The 12,632-nt window shown below is 48.5% G+C and overlaps 3 protein-coding genes across 3 annotated transcripts; 1 reads left to right on the forward strand and 2 right to left on the reverse strand.

Moving 5' to 3' along the window:
* Positions 1-97: 97 nt before the first annotated feature.
* On the reverse strand, positions 98-4,735 carry H6S33_012759 (uncharacterized protein; the record flags this gene model as incomplete). The annotated part of the gene is made up of 7 exons (XM_044844567.1): positions 98-304; positions 362-691; positions 745-2,672; positions 2,744-2,829; positions 2,906-3,195; positions 3,257-3,851; positions 3,912-4,735. 7 exons carry the CDS (start codon positions 4,733-4,735, stop codon positions 98-100), a joined length of 4,260 nt encoding a protein of 1,419 aa, XP_044694468.1.
* A 1,222-nt stretch (positions 4,736-5,957) lies between these two features.
* H6S33_012760 (uncharacterized protein) lies at positions 5,958-9,713 on the reverse strand (the record flags this gene model as incomplete). Its single annotated transcript, XM_044844568.1, has 3 exons — positions 5,958-7,984; positions 8,168-8,809; positions 8,870-9,713. 3 exons carry the CDS (start codon positions 9,711-9,713, stop codon positions 5,958-5,960), a joined length of 3,513 nt encoding a protein of 1,170 aa, XP_044694469.1.
* A 329-nt stretch (positions 9,714-10,042) lies between these two features.
* H6S33_012761 (uncharacterized protein) lies at positions 10,043-11,466 on the forward strand (the record flags this gene model as incomplete). The annotated part of the gene is made up of 3 exons (XM_044844569.1): positions 10,043-10,096; positions 10,163-10,730; positions 10,778-11,466. 3 exons carry the CDS (start codon positions 10,043-10,045, stop codon positions 11,464-11,466), a joined length of 1,311 nt encoding a protein of 436 aa, XP_044694470.1.
* Positions 11,467-12,632: the final 1,166 nt, after the last annotated feature.

The following is a 12,632-nucleotide window of genomic DNA, read 5'->3' on the forward strand; positions in this document are numbered from 1 at the left end:
TTAATACGAAACCTTCCTATCTAACTATTCCAGTTCGAATTTTACTATTTTACATCGTAATCTTGAATTAAACAGACTGAAGTCCCCTCCTCTGTGCCTATGGCGGCGCCGGTGCCGGTACCGGTACTGGCATATTTTTCTTATTATACTCATCTACCAGCTGCTGTTGTCTCTGCACCCAGCGGGCGTCTCTGGGTGGATTATTTGGGTGTGCTGCATCGTCAACAGCCCGTACAGCGTCTCGGACGACTCTAGCCGCATCCGCCGCTACCCTCAGAGCAGCCTCTGCTGCTGAACCAGCCATCTGCTCAAATATTAGCGCGCCATATTGAAACTAAGAAACGTGTAAAGCCATATATACCCATCCATAGATCACAATTCTCGTAAGTACAAAATCTCCTCTCACCAGTGACGCTCGTAATAGCAGAAGTATCCCGGCCATACCTGGTGGGACGTACGAAAACGTATTTTCACGAGGTGTCGGCAAGGATCCATCACATATGACATGAGAGTATGGGGCACGAGTAGCTGCGTGCGTAATAAGAACATTACCTAGAGCTATGGCGGGGATATTGATAATATCGGTTCTAAGGATATGAACTGCCCCTGGTATCATTACATCTGGCCCTACACTGTGCTGCCCAAAGCGAAAACGTATGGTACCACCAAATGTATCCGTGGGGGCGATGTGCTAGAGGAGTGTTAGTAGACTATTAGTATAAAAGTGGGACAGAGCAGACAAACCCCTGTACAGAAAATCGGTCTTCTAAAAGCCATTTCAAATGGAGCCCCATCGATAACTGTCAGGAGAAACGCGTCCCATAATTCCTGAGTGTTGAGGGGGGTCCAGACGAAGACGCCTGGAACAAGACCGGTGTTGTAACAGAGTTGGGGATTCTCAAACTCCAATCGACGGCTTCTACTGGCGCAGAATCGTTTAAACTTCTCCAATTGAGTGAAATGGGTAGTCAAGTAAACATTGATGGTTTCCAATGCGGCAATATGAAGAGTGGTTAGCCCACCAAATGAGTTCACCTCCTCGTGGAGTATTATGGTGTTAAGCGCCCTGATATTGAGAGTAATGTTTACCAGTAATCTTTGAGCAGGATCTATGATCCTAATACCATTTACTATCGGTTCATGGATTCCCCAGTAGGTTTGTGGCTGCTCGTATACACCGCCCATCATTTGCCTGTAATCTAATGTAAACTCAAATTGGGGACCTATAAATTGGGATATATAAGCTTGAATTCCCGATTCGACACCTCCCAACGTATCCAGCATATTCCGTGGGATGGGATGATCGACGCCACCATGGGTAAAGGTGAAGTCAACCGCGTTCATACAGTAGGTCGGCCACCTTGATACTTGAATCATACTTGTAGAGTTATGATCTGCATTCCAAGTGGCGTCTAGATTTTCACAGAAAGCCACAAAGTCTACCTCAGAATCCAGAGGTGCAATACCCGTCGTTGTCATATACTCCAACTCATCTGTTTCACCCATCTGGGGAACCACATTCGGTACTCCCCCTGGCTCGGTCAAGTCATGGGGAGGTTCCTTAAGATATCTAACAAGATTCTGAAAACCCTCCAACAGGATATGTTTTGGGAGAGTACCAGAACGAAAGCTCAGATCTTTGCCTCCAGCCCCGTTTGTATGTTTGATTAAAACGCTAATTTGCGTGCGCCCCTGAGGCATTTGCTGTTTCTTTGAGAGATTTTCTGTCCTTACTCTGGTCTGATGAGTATTTATATACCAGTCGAGAGCTTGGGAACAAGGTGCTACTGGAAGTGAGCGTTCAAGAACCTTCGGACCAACGCTCACGTAGGACAGCACATTTTGTGGAAGTGCAGATTGCCTAAATCTTTTTCTGTTACGGCACTGGCCGGTTGGATCGAAGGCTCCATCAGTATCATATTCAGAGTCCGAGTGCTCATAAAGTTTTCGTTTATTTCGTTCAACATTACGGGTTCGTCGCACTTTGCGTGGTAGAATGCCAGACGTGAGTGGTAAGGTTTCGTCAAATGAATCGTAAGTATCGTTGTAGGGTGCATAATAGGCAAAACCAGCCTCCTGCGCCTCTCGTCTTAAATTGCGTGCCAGGGCTTCAGCTTGTGTTGCTGCTGTGGAGATTCCTGCGTGCTCCCAGAATCCTCTGTTTTCAGCGATAACAGGGATTTGGTAGTGATCTGTAGGGGCATCCTGGTGTGCTTCTCTGGATACCACTATTCCACCCTTAGTGTCACATAGCCTTCTGGCTCTTATCCTGCTTCTTTGTAAAAAATCCCCAGTACTTTTTGTCTGTGTGTCTGCTCCTGTTATTGCCCTAGAAACCCAGGCCCAAAGACCCTCGTTGACACACAATGGATAAGGCTTCCGGTGTGGAATTGGCCCCAAAACGTTAGTTTGGTTTGGGTTTTCCATCCTGTATCCACAAGCCTTCAAGTTATTGTCCTCAGCTGCCATTGCTGGAGTATGGTTACTCATCACAAATCCACCTCTACATCCAAGCCGTGGTCCTCTTGAATTTCTTCCCACAAGAAGTCTTGGCAAGGCACGTGCAAGAACTTGAGTTTCCAAAGCCTTTTTCCGCAAAGCGCCGGCCCCCAATGCCGCCGTATACTCTGGCGTCCCTTCTGCAAACGTGATAGTTGCCAATATATCCACCCCTGTGATAAGCTATCAGTATATATATAATAAACCTCATATAGGTCGTATATATCGAAGGAATGTTCCCTACTGGCTTGTGCGATATCAGCTGCAGAGATCTTTCCAAGCTCTGACTCCTCCCATGCAGCAACATCGGCCAGATCCTGCATTTTTGTACTATAATTATCGGAATGTAGTTAGAATATACTCTTTGCATCCTCTCACCCCTGTATCAACTGAATGGATAATTCACCTGTGGAGTATAACCTTATGATCTTCTGGCACAGGAATAACTCTAAACCCGCAATTACAAGTTACCCTTCCACTTGAATCCACCCGAGGTACGCAATCCGGTAACTGAAAAACCTCGGCACCACCTTCAGGATTGTTCCGTACTCTAGTCTCAGTGTTTGTGTAGCAAATAAGAATTGCACCGGCATTTTCTAGATGCCACAGGGCTCGCTGAAAATCCTCCGGATGCCTGGCTAACTGTTGTCCTATAGAGTCCAGGGAGTCTTCGTTGTTCAGAGGAGGTAGTTCCCTCTATTAGAGATATTAACAAAACGAAGTGAATGATGGCCGGGAAATGGTAATTTTTACTTACATGAATATTGAGAGTTGTGTGTATCCTTCTACGTGCTGCAGCGACGTTAAAGGGTGGGGCGTTAAGATCGCGTTTTTCAGCGCCTACAACACCTTCCGAAAGGCTATTAATGAAATTCCTCATGTAAGTTATTACAAAAAGTCCACAATCGGCACCGTTTCTACTCTGACGCCTGGTAACTACGTGGGTTACGGCACGTAAGGATTGTATATGATAAGCCCTGAAGTATGGTATAGTTTGACGCTGAGTAGTTTCCCATGCCAATACATCTGGTTTATCTGTGTGAGGTTTTAAAGCCCTCCTTTGTATAAGGGCTGCTGTCCGTTCTGGTGGGAGATCTCTGAGTATCCTGTTGATATTATGGATAAATCGAGCCGTGACAGGCCCACTCAAGCCCCCAGGAGCGACGGATTCATGTTGATAGACATGCGCCGTATATGAGTCGATGATAATGCACCACCAGTGGCGATTATTATTAATCGGTAAAAATGGGATTTCTGGCTCCAGGGCTGGCAGATGTTCCGTTTTTTGCCCAAGCACGTCTCGCGGTAGCATGGTTGCGGGGAAACGCCCAAAGTAAATGTCAGTTCGCGGTCTATTGTAGTAGTGTATGTATGTGAACACTCGCCGAAACATTCTTTGATATGCTGGGTACCCATAGGTGGGACCCTGAAGCGGGCGCACAGTACGCATCATGGGATCCACTTGCTCCGACCACCAGGTGTTGACAATCAATTCTGGAGGATCTGCAGCATTCTTGTTTAGTGGAGCAAGAAGCAAATTCAGAGCTGTCATTCCTGCCAAGCTAAGCACAAGGTCATGATTTATCCTAGGCCCCGGGACATAGGCTCCGCTTTCATCTGCTACTGATATTCGTACAAAGATAGGCAGTGTGGGAATTGGGGCTGGGTAGGGTAAGCTGTGTTCCTGGAAATCTCCCAAGAAAAACACCCAGTAACGTTGTGAAAACAATTGCAACCAGCCATCGGACGTAAAAAGATCGGTGTATCTTATGAAATCCCTATTCTCTCGTCTCCCATCCGTAAGAACCTGTTGGTGATGGAAAAGAGCCACGCTAGCTGGGAGGTCTTCCGCTACGCATTCTTCATTCAAATCAATGCATACTTCCGACATAAAAGCTCCGTCGAGCATTTGCTCTTCCGTGGACCTTCCGGTATAGGCTTCGGGAACCCTGTCCGGGTTTTGAGTTCCTGCTATCTGAAATTCAGCCTCAAGATGATTAGCGGGGTATCCCCTTTGATCGTCAACATGGTCTGGTAAGTTCCATGCCCCGAAACGTATAATCCTTGCTTGCCGCCCTTCGAAGGTAAGATTTTCAGGGGCATGAAAGTCATTGAAGATTGGTGCTGACGTTGAGTATTTATTATCCGTATTGTCATTCTCGGAAAACCTCTGGTTCATCCTTGACATTGCCACGGAACCCGCCCATGGTGTAGGGCCCCAATGATTGTTGGCCATCTTGGTGTCTTCCTCTGGTCTTCTTTTACTGTAAGGGTATTTTGCTCAAGTTGACAGGCTTGTAGGAATATTTTTGTTCACGAGGAGATAGGATGCAGTTGCACCTGGCTACAGTACTTAAGAAACGATTCATTACGGGCGAGATTTTGTTTTCGATTCTTGCTTCTTTGTTAACTTGACTCCACTATCTCTTTGTTTCAACCCACTTCACCCAGAGCTACGGCCATTATTCTTTACCAATTAGGGTTAGCCTGATGTTATAGCCATGTACAATGAATTCTACTCCGCAAGAAGGTCTTATGGGGGCATACCGGGGGGTCTATCATGTATCTTTCGTAATGGCAGGGTGTAGACGGCAGTTGTTGCTTAGATGGTACGCGCGGTACTAAGTCCATAGAAACACTGCCAGATCTAACAGAGAATAGCCGGATTGCCAGTGTGGAAACTCAAATGGTACTCAATACCATGAATCGATGGCTCTGGAGAGAGAATTTCGGGATAGCAGGGACTCTTCTCAGATTTAACGACCGGTTGGGCGAGGCTTCCTGTGGTGCCTTTGTTCAACAACACAAGAGGGAACACGTGCCAAGCATCGAGTGATGCAACATGCAACGCAGCATAAGCCTGATATCCTACGCCAAGGATTCACCAAACCATACTTGACTGCGGGAAGCAGTAAAAAAATAATCATTAGGGTAGGCTCAAATAAGGCAAATATCACCGTTTTGGGTAGTATATTGCTTATTCTAATTTCAAGTCTCTAACGACGAACTCCAGCGATTAAGCATTAGTTCACAAAAGGCTTACGCGGTGTATGATCGCTTATTTCAATATAAGGTATCTTTGAAAATAATGACTATATAATCTTTAATCGTGAAGTATTCTTTTACATTAATATACGTTATCTTAGCCTTACGGGTAAATAAGATTTTACAAAAATAAGCGTTATTTAAGATTTAATTTCATATATACCTCTCTATTAAATAACGATCAATACCTCGGCATGATTATTGGTGGATATGTATTATATTAGAGCACGTATTTATATTATTACTAAGCAATTACTAATCGTACAGTACAGTGCTTTTTTTAGTGCACCCCAACCCCCTATTGATTGCGCACCACACCCCTCCTTAGTGCACCCCTATTGCGCACCACACCCCTCCTTAGTGCACCCCTATTGCGCACCACACCCTCCTTAGTGCACCCCTTTTAGCATAAATCAGCAGAACCTAACGTCCCAATTGCACCACCAAAAGCGCCTATCTAAAGACGATTCTGACGGGTCAAAAGGCAGAATATAGAGGCGTTTTGACGATACAGCGGGTAGCCCGTATACTGCTCTCCGATTGGTTGATTTGAGCACCGGAATCGATGATATTGGGTCTAATTTTCCGGTGTCGTCATATATCTGCACGTGTACGAATAGGCGCTCGATTTGGTGCAATTTGTGGGTGAAGATATACTCGATTTGGCCTACTAGTGGAGGTGTATCGCCCTGATTTGGTGCTCTTAGGGTAATATATGTGCCTTTGGTAAACCCTATACGTTTCTGCTCTGTAGGATCGACAAAGGTGAATCGCTGGTAGTAAGCATACGGTTTAGCACCCAAATCGACGATATTTGGGCGCAAATAGTCCCTTTTGTACGCTAATCGGAGAATATCGTCAAAGACGCCAGAAGCACGTGATTTGGTAGGTAAAAGGGCGGTGTTTCTGACGTAATTGGCGGGAACTCGACCCAAAACCCTGGGATTGACGTGATTTGGTGCTGATTCTACCCCTGTTTCTGCTTCCTCTAGATATTGGTGTGAAGACGCTGGTAGCAGATATTCGATTAGGGTAGGGCACACCTTCTTGAGATCAGCAAAGGCACGTGATATCTCCGGATTTGACTCCTCGAAAGCGCCTTCTAGGACAAATCTAACGGTCTTTTTCCTACCGTCGTGGCGGAGAAGATGCAATTCAACGTCTTTGTGGTTGGTGTGTGTCACCTGACGTTTGAAAAGACGGTGATATTGCTCTCCGATTAGGACGTTGGTATTCCAGATAGTGGCGTATTGCCTGCAGTAATCGTGATAATGCACTGCAACGTGGATATTTGGTCGATTCAGCCACCCCCCGAGCACGTTAGCTGACGCCTTTGGTGGCTGAGCACCCCCTAATTGGCTCCCAGGCTCAGAGATATCGTCGTCTTCGTTGATGGGTGCTGGAGAGGCACCTGAGGAGGAGGCACGTGATGCCACACCACCTCTGCCCCGCGTACCTGCGCTAATCGCGCAATTGATCAGCCTAAGAGACAGAGATCGGCAAATTAGCGTTGAAGAGCTCATATTCTGCACGTTATCAGCGCTCAAGCAGTGCTTGGTAATCAGGGTGTAGCTCGATGCTAACTGGCTATAGACCCTAGTCACGATATCGCACTCTTTTAGGCGCAAATCAGGACTCAATTCTGCATCATACTCTGCTCTGATAGCACGTAATAGGGCAGGTTGGAGGCGTTGATTTGTCAGCCAGGTACGCAAAACCATCGCCGTTATGACACAAGCCCTGCTTTGCTCGCTCAAATCCCAGGAATTGCGATGACGTAGGGGGTTTTGCACCCTGCACCAGCCTGGTGGTAGGGCTTGCTTCCGGAAGACGGAGGCGTATGCCTCACGTTGATTGGGCAACAGGAGATTGTCGATCAAAAGATCCTGAAGTAAACGCCCTATTCCGGACATCTCGGCATGGGGGGGGTCAGGCGGAAAGCTCCTACACACGTCAATTGCGGGAGCTAATGACGTCAAAACAGGGGAGGGCAGCTCGTTGATACCCAGCGCTCGGAGATGCGCTTTGCGCCTAGTAGGCGGCATATCTGACGCTTTAGTCCTAATATCTAGCGTCACGTGGTGATATCTGCCTCTTTTGGTGATATCGTAGTCCAAATTGCCGTATTCTTTTGATGGTATTAGGCAGCTTCTGCACCCGAAAGCAGCGTTTTGGCGCAGGAAGCCAGCGCATTCGTTTTGCTGAGGCATATCACCTAGATACCCTAGCGCAAATGACGACACAAACGCCTCCACTAGCGCCTCCGATTCGCCATACGGAATCTGCATTATTACCCCGGATTCGAGCTTTTTGGAGGGCGTTTCCAGGCACCCTAAAACGTCGCGCAAATCGCTACCGTGTGGTCCAAGCGTCAGGGGAAAGACATTAACGAGCCTGGTACGCTCTCTGATTGGTAGGTTAGACGGTATCATATATACCCCTGATGCGCATCAGTCAGTACGGTAAATCACAAAGGGGGGGGTATACGCCATACACCCACCTGTCAGCGATCTGTACATATTGCGATATAAGCCAAAACCGTCGATAAACGTCATCTGGGGCATGCATCTGATTGGCCGTTGCCCTGCACGTGATACAAAATCACGTTCAAGCACCTGCCTACCGTACGCCTTGATTTCGAGCTCTGCCCTGACTGGGTGGGTAAGACGTACTGCCCTAATCGAGCGTTTTGATAGGTTGATTACCCTGCGTATATTGATTAATGCGGTAGGGTTGAAGGCTTGGTTTGGAGGCGGAGGTGGGGGCATACCGTGATTTGGTGCCTGGCGTTGATTTGGTGCCTGGGCTTGATTCACCCGCATACCAGCGTTTTGACGTGCTGCCTGACGTGCTAACCTAGCACCCTCTCTAGCAGCCTCTTGACTGCCGAGCAATTCAGCCTCTTCAGCGAGGTCTCTGTCGTCACGGAAATCGCGATCAAATGTGACGTTTTCACCTAATCTAGCGAATATCTGATTGGCTGATATCAACCTGATGTCCTCGATTAGGAAGCACTCTCCAGGGTGGGGTGGTGGGTGCGTCACCAAAGGCTTGATATCGTCAGCCAAATCGACGTATCCCATGACGGGCTCTAAATATACGACGATATTGGGTGTGGTAGGCGCACCGGTGGTAGGTGCACCGGCGGTAGGTGCACCGGCGGTAGGTGCGGTACGCATGTCTTGGTAAATGCATCGTACACGCCCAGCATGCAGCATATTGGACTCTCGATACGTGACAAAATCAGAAGGAAATATGGGAGAGCCTGTTGATTAGTCAGTCTTGATTTGCTTAGAATTGGGTGCAATTTAGGAGGGTGTAAGACCGTCAGGATATCGAGCAAATACACCACTGCACGTGCGAATAGACTCCGCCCAAGCCTCTCCGTGCCACAATTCTGACGCCTCCTCCACCAATTGCGCCATACCAAAATGCATGTGCTGCCTCATCTTAGAGCGTAATATCGTCTGTGTCAGCTCGATTGGGTCAAAAAAATAGGCTTTACCAGCCCCTGATTGACCCGTTGGCATCTTATCTAATCTGAGATCGATCTTGCACTCGTAGATTGGCGGTGCGGGTATCTGTGCCTGGTAATGGTTTTGGAGGGTGTCGAGCGTATTTGGGAGGTGTTTCCAAACATCCGGGTTGTCACGTGCTAGGTGTATTACCTCGAGCAAAGCAGCGTAATCTGGGCGACTAATATTAACCCTATCACACCAAACAGCAAAAGCAAAAAGAAACGGGCTCATTGGGTGCTTTGAAGTAGGAGGTTTCCAAGCAATCGTCGGTTCAGGCACCGTTTCTGCATCTCCGGGTGCCTCCGCCTCCTCCGCCTCCTGCAAAACGGGTGCTTCTGCCTCCTCTATATCGGCGTTTTGCTCTGCCAATTGCTCGGTCCAAACGGTGTTTCCTTCCAAGATATCAGGGCGTCCTTCGTCATCAGATACCACCGGATATTCGTCATTATCAGGCTCAGAATCGGGCTCTAAATCTGCCTTAGATTGATGCTCAGATTGATGCTCGTGCTCAGCAGGAGGCTCGTCTTCGTCGTCCTTATCGGCATCTGGGGTACAAAGGCGCTCCCCGTCACGTTTGCGCTTGCCTAACGCGTGTATAGCCCTACCAGGTAATGCTAGGAATCGATCGAGATCAAGGCCCCTATCTGGCATACTGACGAAGATTGGCGATGGTCTGGTAGGTTAGCGATGGTCTGGTAGAGTAGCGATGGTTTAGTAGACTGGCGAGGTGTGGTGTGATATCTTCGTGGAGGTTGACGATGGTTGAGGACTATCTTAAGACCGCGCTAGCCGTATTAGGCAGGTGCACGGGCCATATGAGGCTCAATGAGGCGGAAGTAGGGTGTGGTGACGTCAACATACCAGCATCAACCTCCACGAAGATATCACACCACACCTCGCCAGTCTACTAAACCATCGCTACTCTACCAGACCATCGCTAACCTACCAGACCATCGCCAATCTTCGTCAGTATGCCAGATATGGCAGATTCGGACGCCAGCGCTGAGAAGGAAGTGCGTATCTTCGAGATCAACGTGAGTACGGTGCAGGGGGTGGTAGGTGCGCTGATACTGACTGACTGACTGACGTGACGCCACCAGACATATAAAAATCGATGCCGTTGGGAGGTGGAGGATGTGCAGATGGCGTACTGCTTCTTCAGCGGCTTGCTGGCCGGTGAGCGCCCTAGCCAATGCACCGGGCTTCTGTCGGAGGTAAAGAAGGCCTTGTTGAGCTCTTCCAAATTCAAGCGAGGCGCCAATCAGGAAGAGCTCAGCCCTGCGAATGATTACCTCTTTGGGGTGCTGAAGAGCCTTGCAAGGCGTACGTATCTGAGGCAATTCGTGATCGATGACATCGATTCTCTAATCTCAACGGCTTTTGGTGCCGATTTCGTCAAGGACACCGCCATATTCAATCTAGTACGCAATCGTACCCAAAACGGTATCCACCAGATTAAGCATCAGACGATTGAACGTTTTTTTGAGCACGTGCAGCAGACTCTTACCCAGGAGGGTGTATTATTCCGATCTGCACGTAATCTCGACGCAATCAGAGACTACTACGCCAAAGCCTACAATATCGAGAATCTGATGTCGATATTCTACTGGGTGGAGCCCCTTGTCGATATCGCAAAGTCATCCAAAAGAGTGCAATTCATGATGAAGGGTAATACCCCCCCCTTTGGGCGATCAGTCAATCGCTAATCCGTGCAGTAATCTACGTCAACATGTGCACGTTTACCAAGATGCATATCCACAAACCCTATTCTGCAGATTACAATAGGACGGCGTTGAATCGATTCTGGGACCGATTGGGTGCATCGGCGGCGTGGGAGGGCATTGATTTGTCGCATTATCACGTCAAACCACCCAAAACCAAGCGCAAAAAGGTCAGGCACGGCAGGGACGAGGACTTTGACGATATTGATGACGACACGCGCTTCTTTATGCTTCCCGATGACGATTCCGGAGGTGCACCTCAACCCGAGGATACAGGCCAAGTTTTGGTAGATTTGGCGGGCAACGACGACGATTGGGGAGAGGAGGTGCGGTCAGAAGTGGCGCACGAAGAAACCCCTGCACGTGCGCAGGCTCCTCGTACTTCTAATATTGCGCCAACTCCCGGTATTGCGCAGACTCCTCGTGCGCCTACCCCTGCACAAGATGTGCCTGCTGCACCAGCTACGCCTGCTGCACCAATTCCGCCTGCTGTACCAATTACACCTCCTAGGGTGGTTGCGCCTAGTATTGCGCCTACCACGCCTACCACCACCACCACCACCACCACCACCACCACGACGATTTCGCCTGGTGTTGCTCAAGCCGCAACCCTTGCACCTGCCCCTGCGCCTGGAAGGAATACTAGAGCTCGAGGCAAAAAAGCCCCACGTGGTGCTGTTTGAGCTCGGAATCCACACCCTAATACCCACCAAGATGCACGATATAATTACCCCTGGTGCCCCTGATGCCCCTGATGTCTCAAAAGGCGTTGATTTTGTTACGATTCATGACGTTACGACCCTAGTCTAGGAAAAAGCAATAAAATGTGATTAAAAAGCAATATTCTGTCGTGATACCCCCTAATCTAGTGTACGGGCCCAATTATAAGCCGAAATGTCGTTTTTTCGATTTTTTGAGCCCTATCGCCAAGAAACGACTAAAGTAGGGTTAGGGTTCAAAAATATCGTTTCTTGGCGATACGCGCGATACGATTTCACGTAATATCACCGTTTTGATGCGCAGTACAGCCAAAACACGACTTTTACCTGAGCGCTTGGGTATCTAGATACATATGCACCTCCTAATCGGTGCCTGGAGTCTAATTGTACGTAGATTACATGCCTAATTATCGCGCAATACAGCCCTATATCCCAAAAAGACGTACTACAGCTATGTGCGCGGATCCTAATCTAGATCGCGGAGCAGGCACCAAACTTCCACATGTTTGGCCTGAAAGCGATGCCCGCTCCATCCACAAATTTAATCTCTCGACGATGCCGCCACGTTCGTACGAAGCGTACGAAGGCAGGTCCGATGACTAGGCAACGATCTAAAAGGGGTGAAGCGGCACAGTATCGGGGGTTAGTAAACACCAAAATTGGGAGAATGATATACAGGAGGGATCTCCTAACGCCAGGAAAGCAGCCAGTACCCCGGTCCCCATGTAAGAGGCTCACGACGCTTATCTGTCGACTCGAAGCTGACACCACAAACCTGACGCGTCGGGAACGTTCAGGGCCCAAAGGACCGTGAACGACAGGAACCCATGAAGCGCCCCACGATGCCCGCCCCCATTGGTGGGGGGTAGGACCCCACCGCTGGCTAGTTGCACTGCTGAGTGCAAAGCGTCAAGCCCCGTGCGACGCGACAGGGTTAATTAAGGGTAAAAGTAAAACAAGGGTATCGTGGGCTAAAGGGCTAAAACGAAGATTAGTATCTACATGTATTACGTACTAGGTAGAAGGAAACGTACCAAAATCACGCGCGGAAGGTTGTACGAGGTTAGGAGGGAAAGATGAGTTATGATTCGGATGCCTCTACATAGATTAGGGAGTTACCCGGCTCAGCT

Source organism: Morchella sextelata, assembly GCF_020137385.1.
Source record: "Morchella sextelata strain SCLS chromosome Unknown scls_9, whole genome shotgun sequence".
Lineage (NCBI taxonomy): Eukaryota > Fungi > Ascomycota > Pezizomycetes > Pezizales > Morchellaceae > Morchella > Morchella sextelata.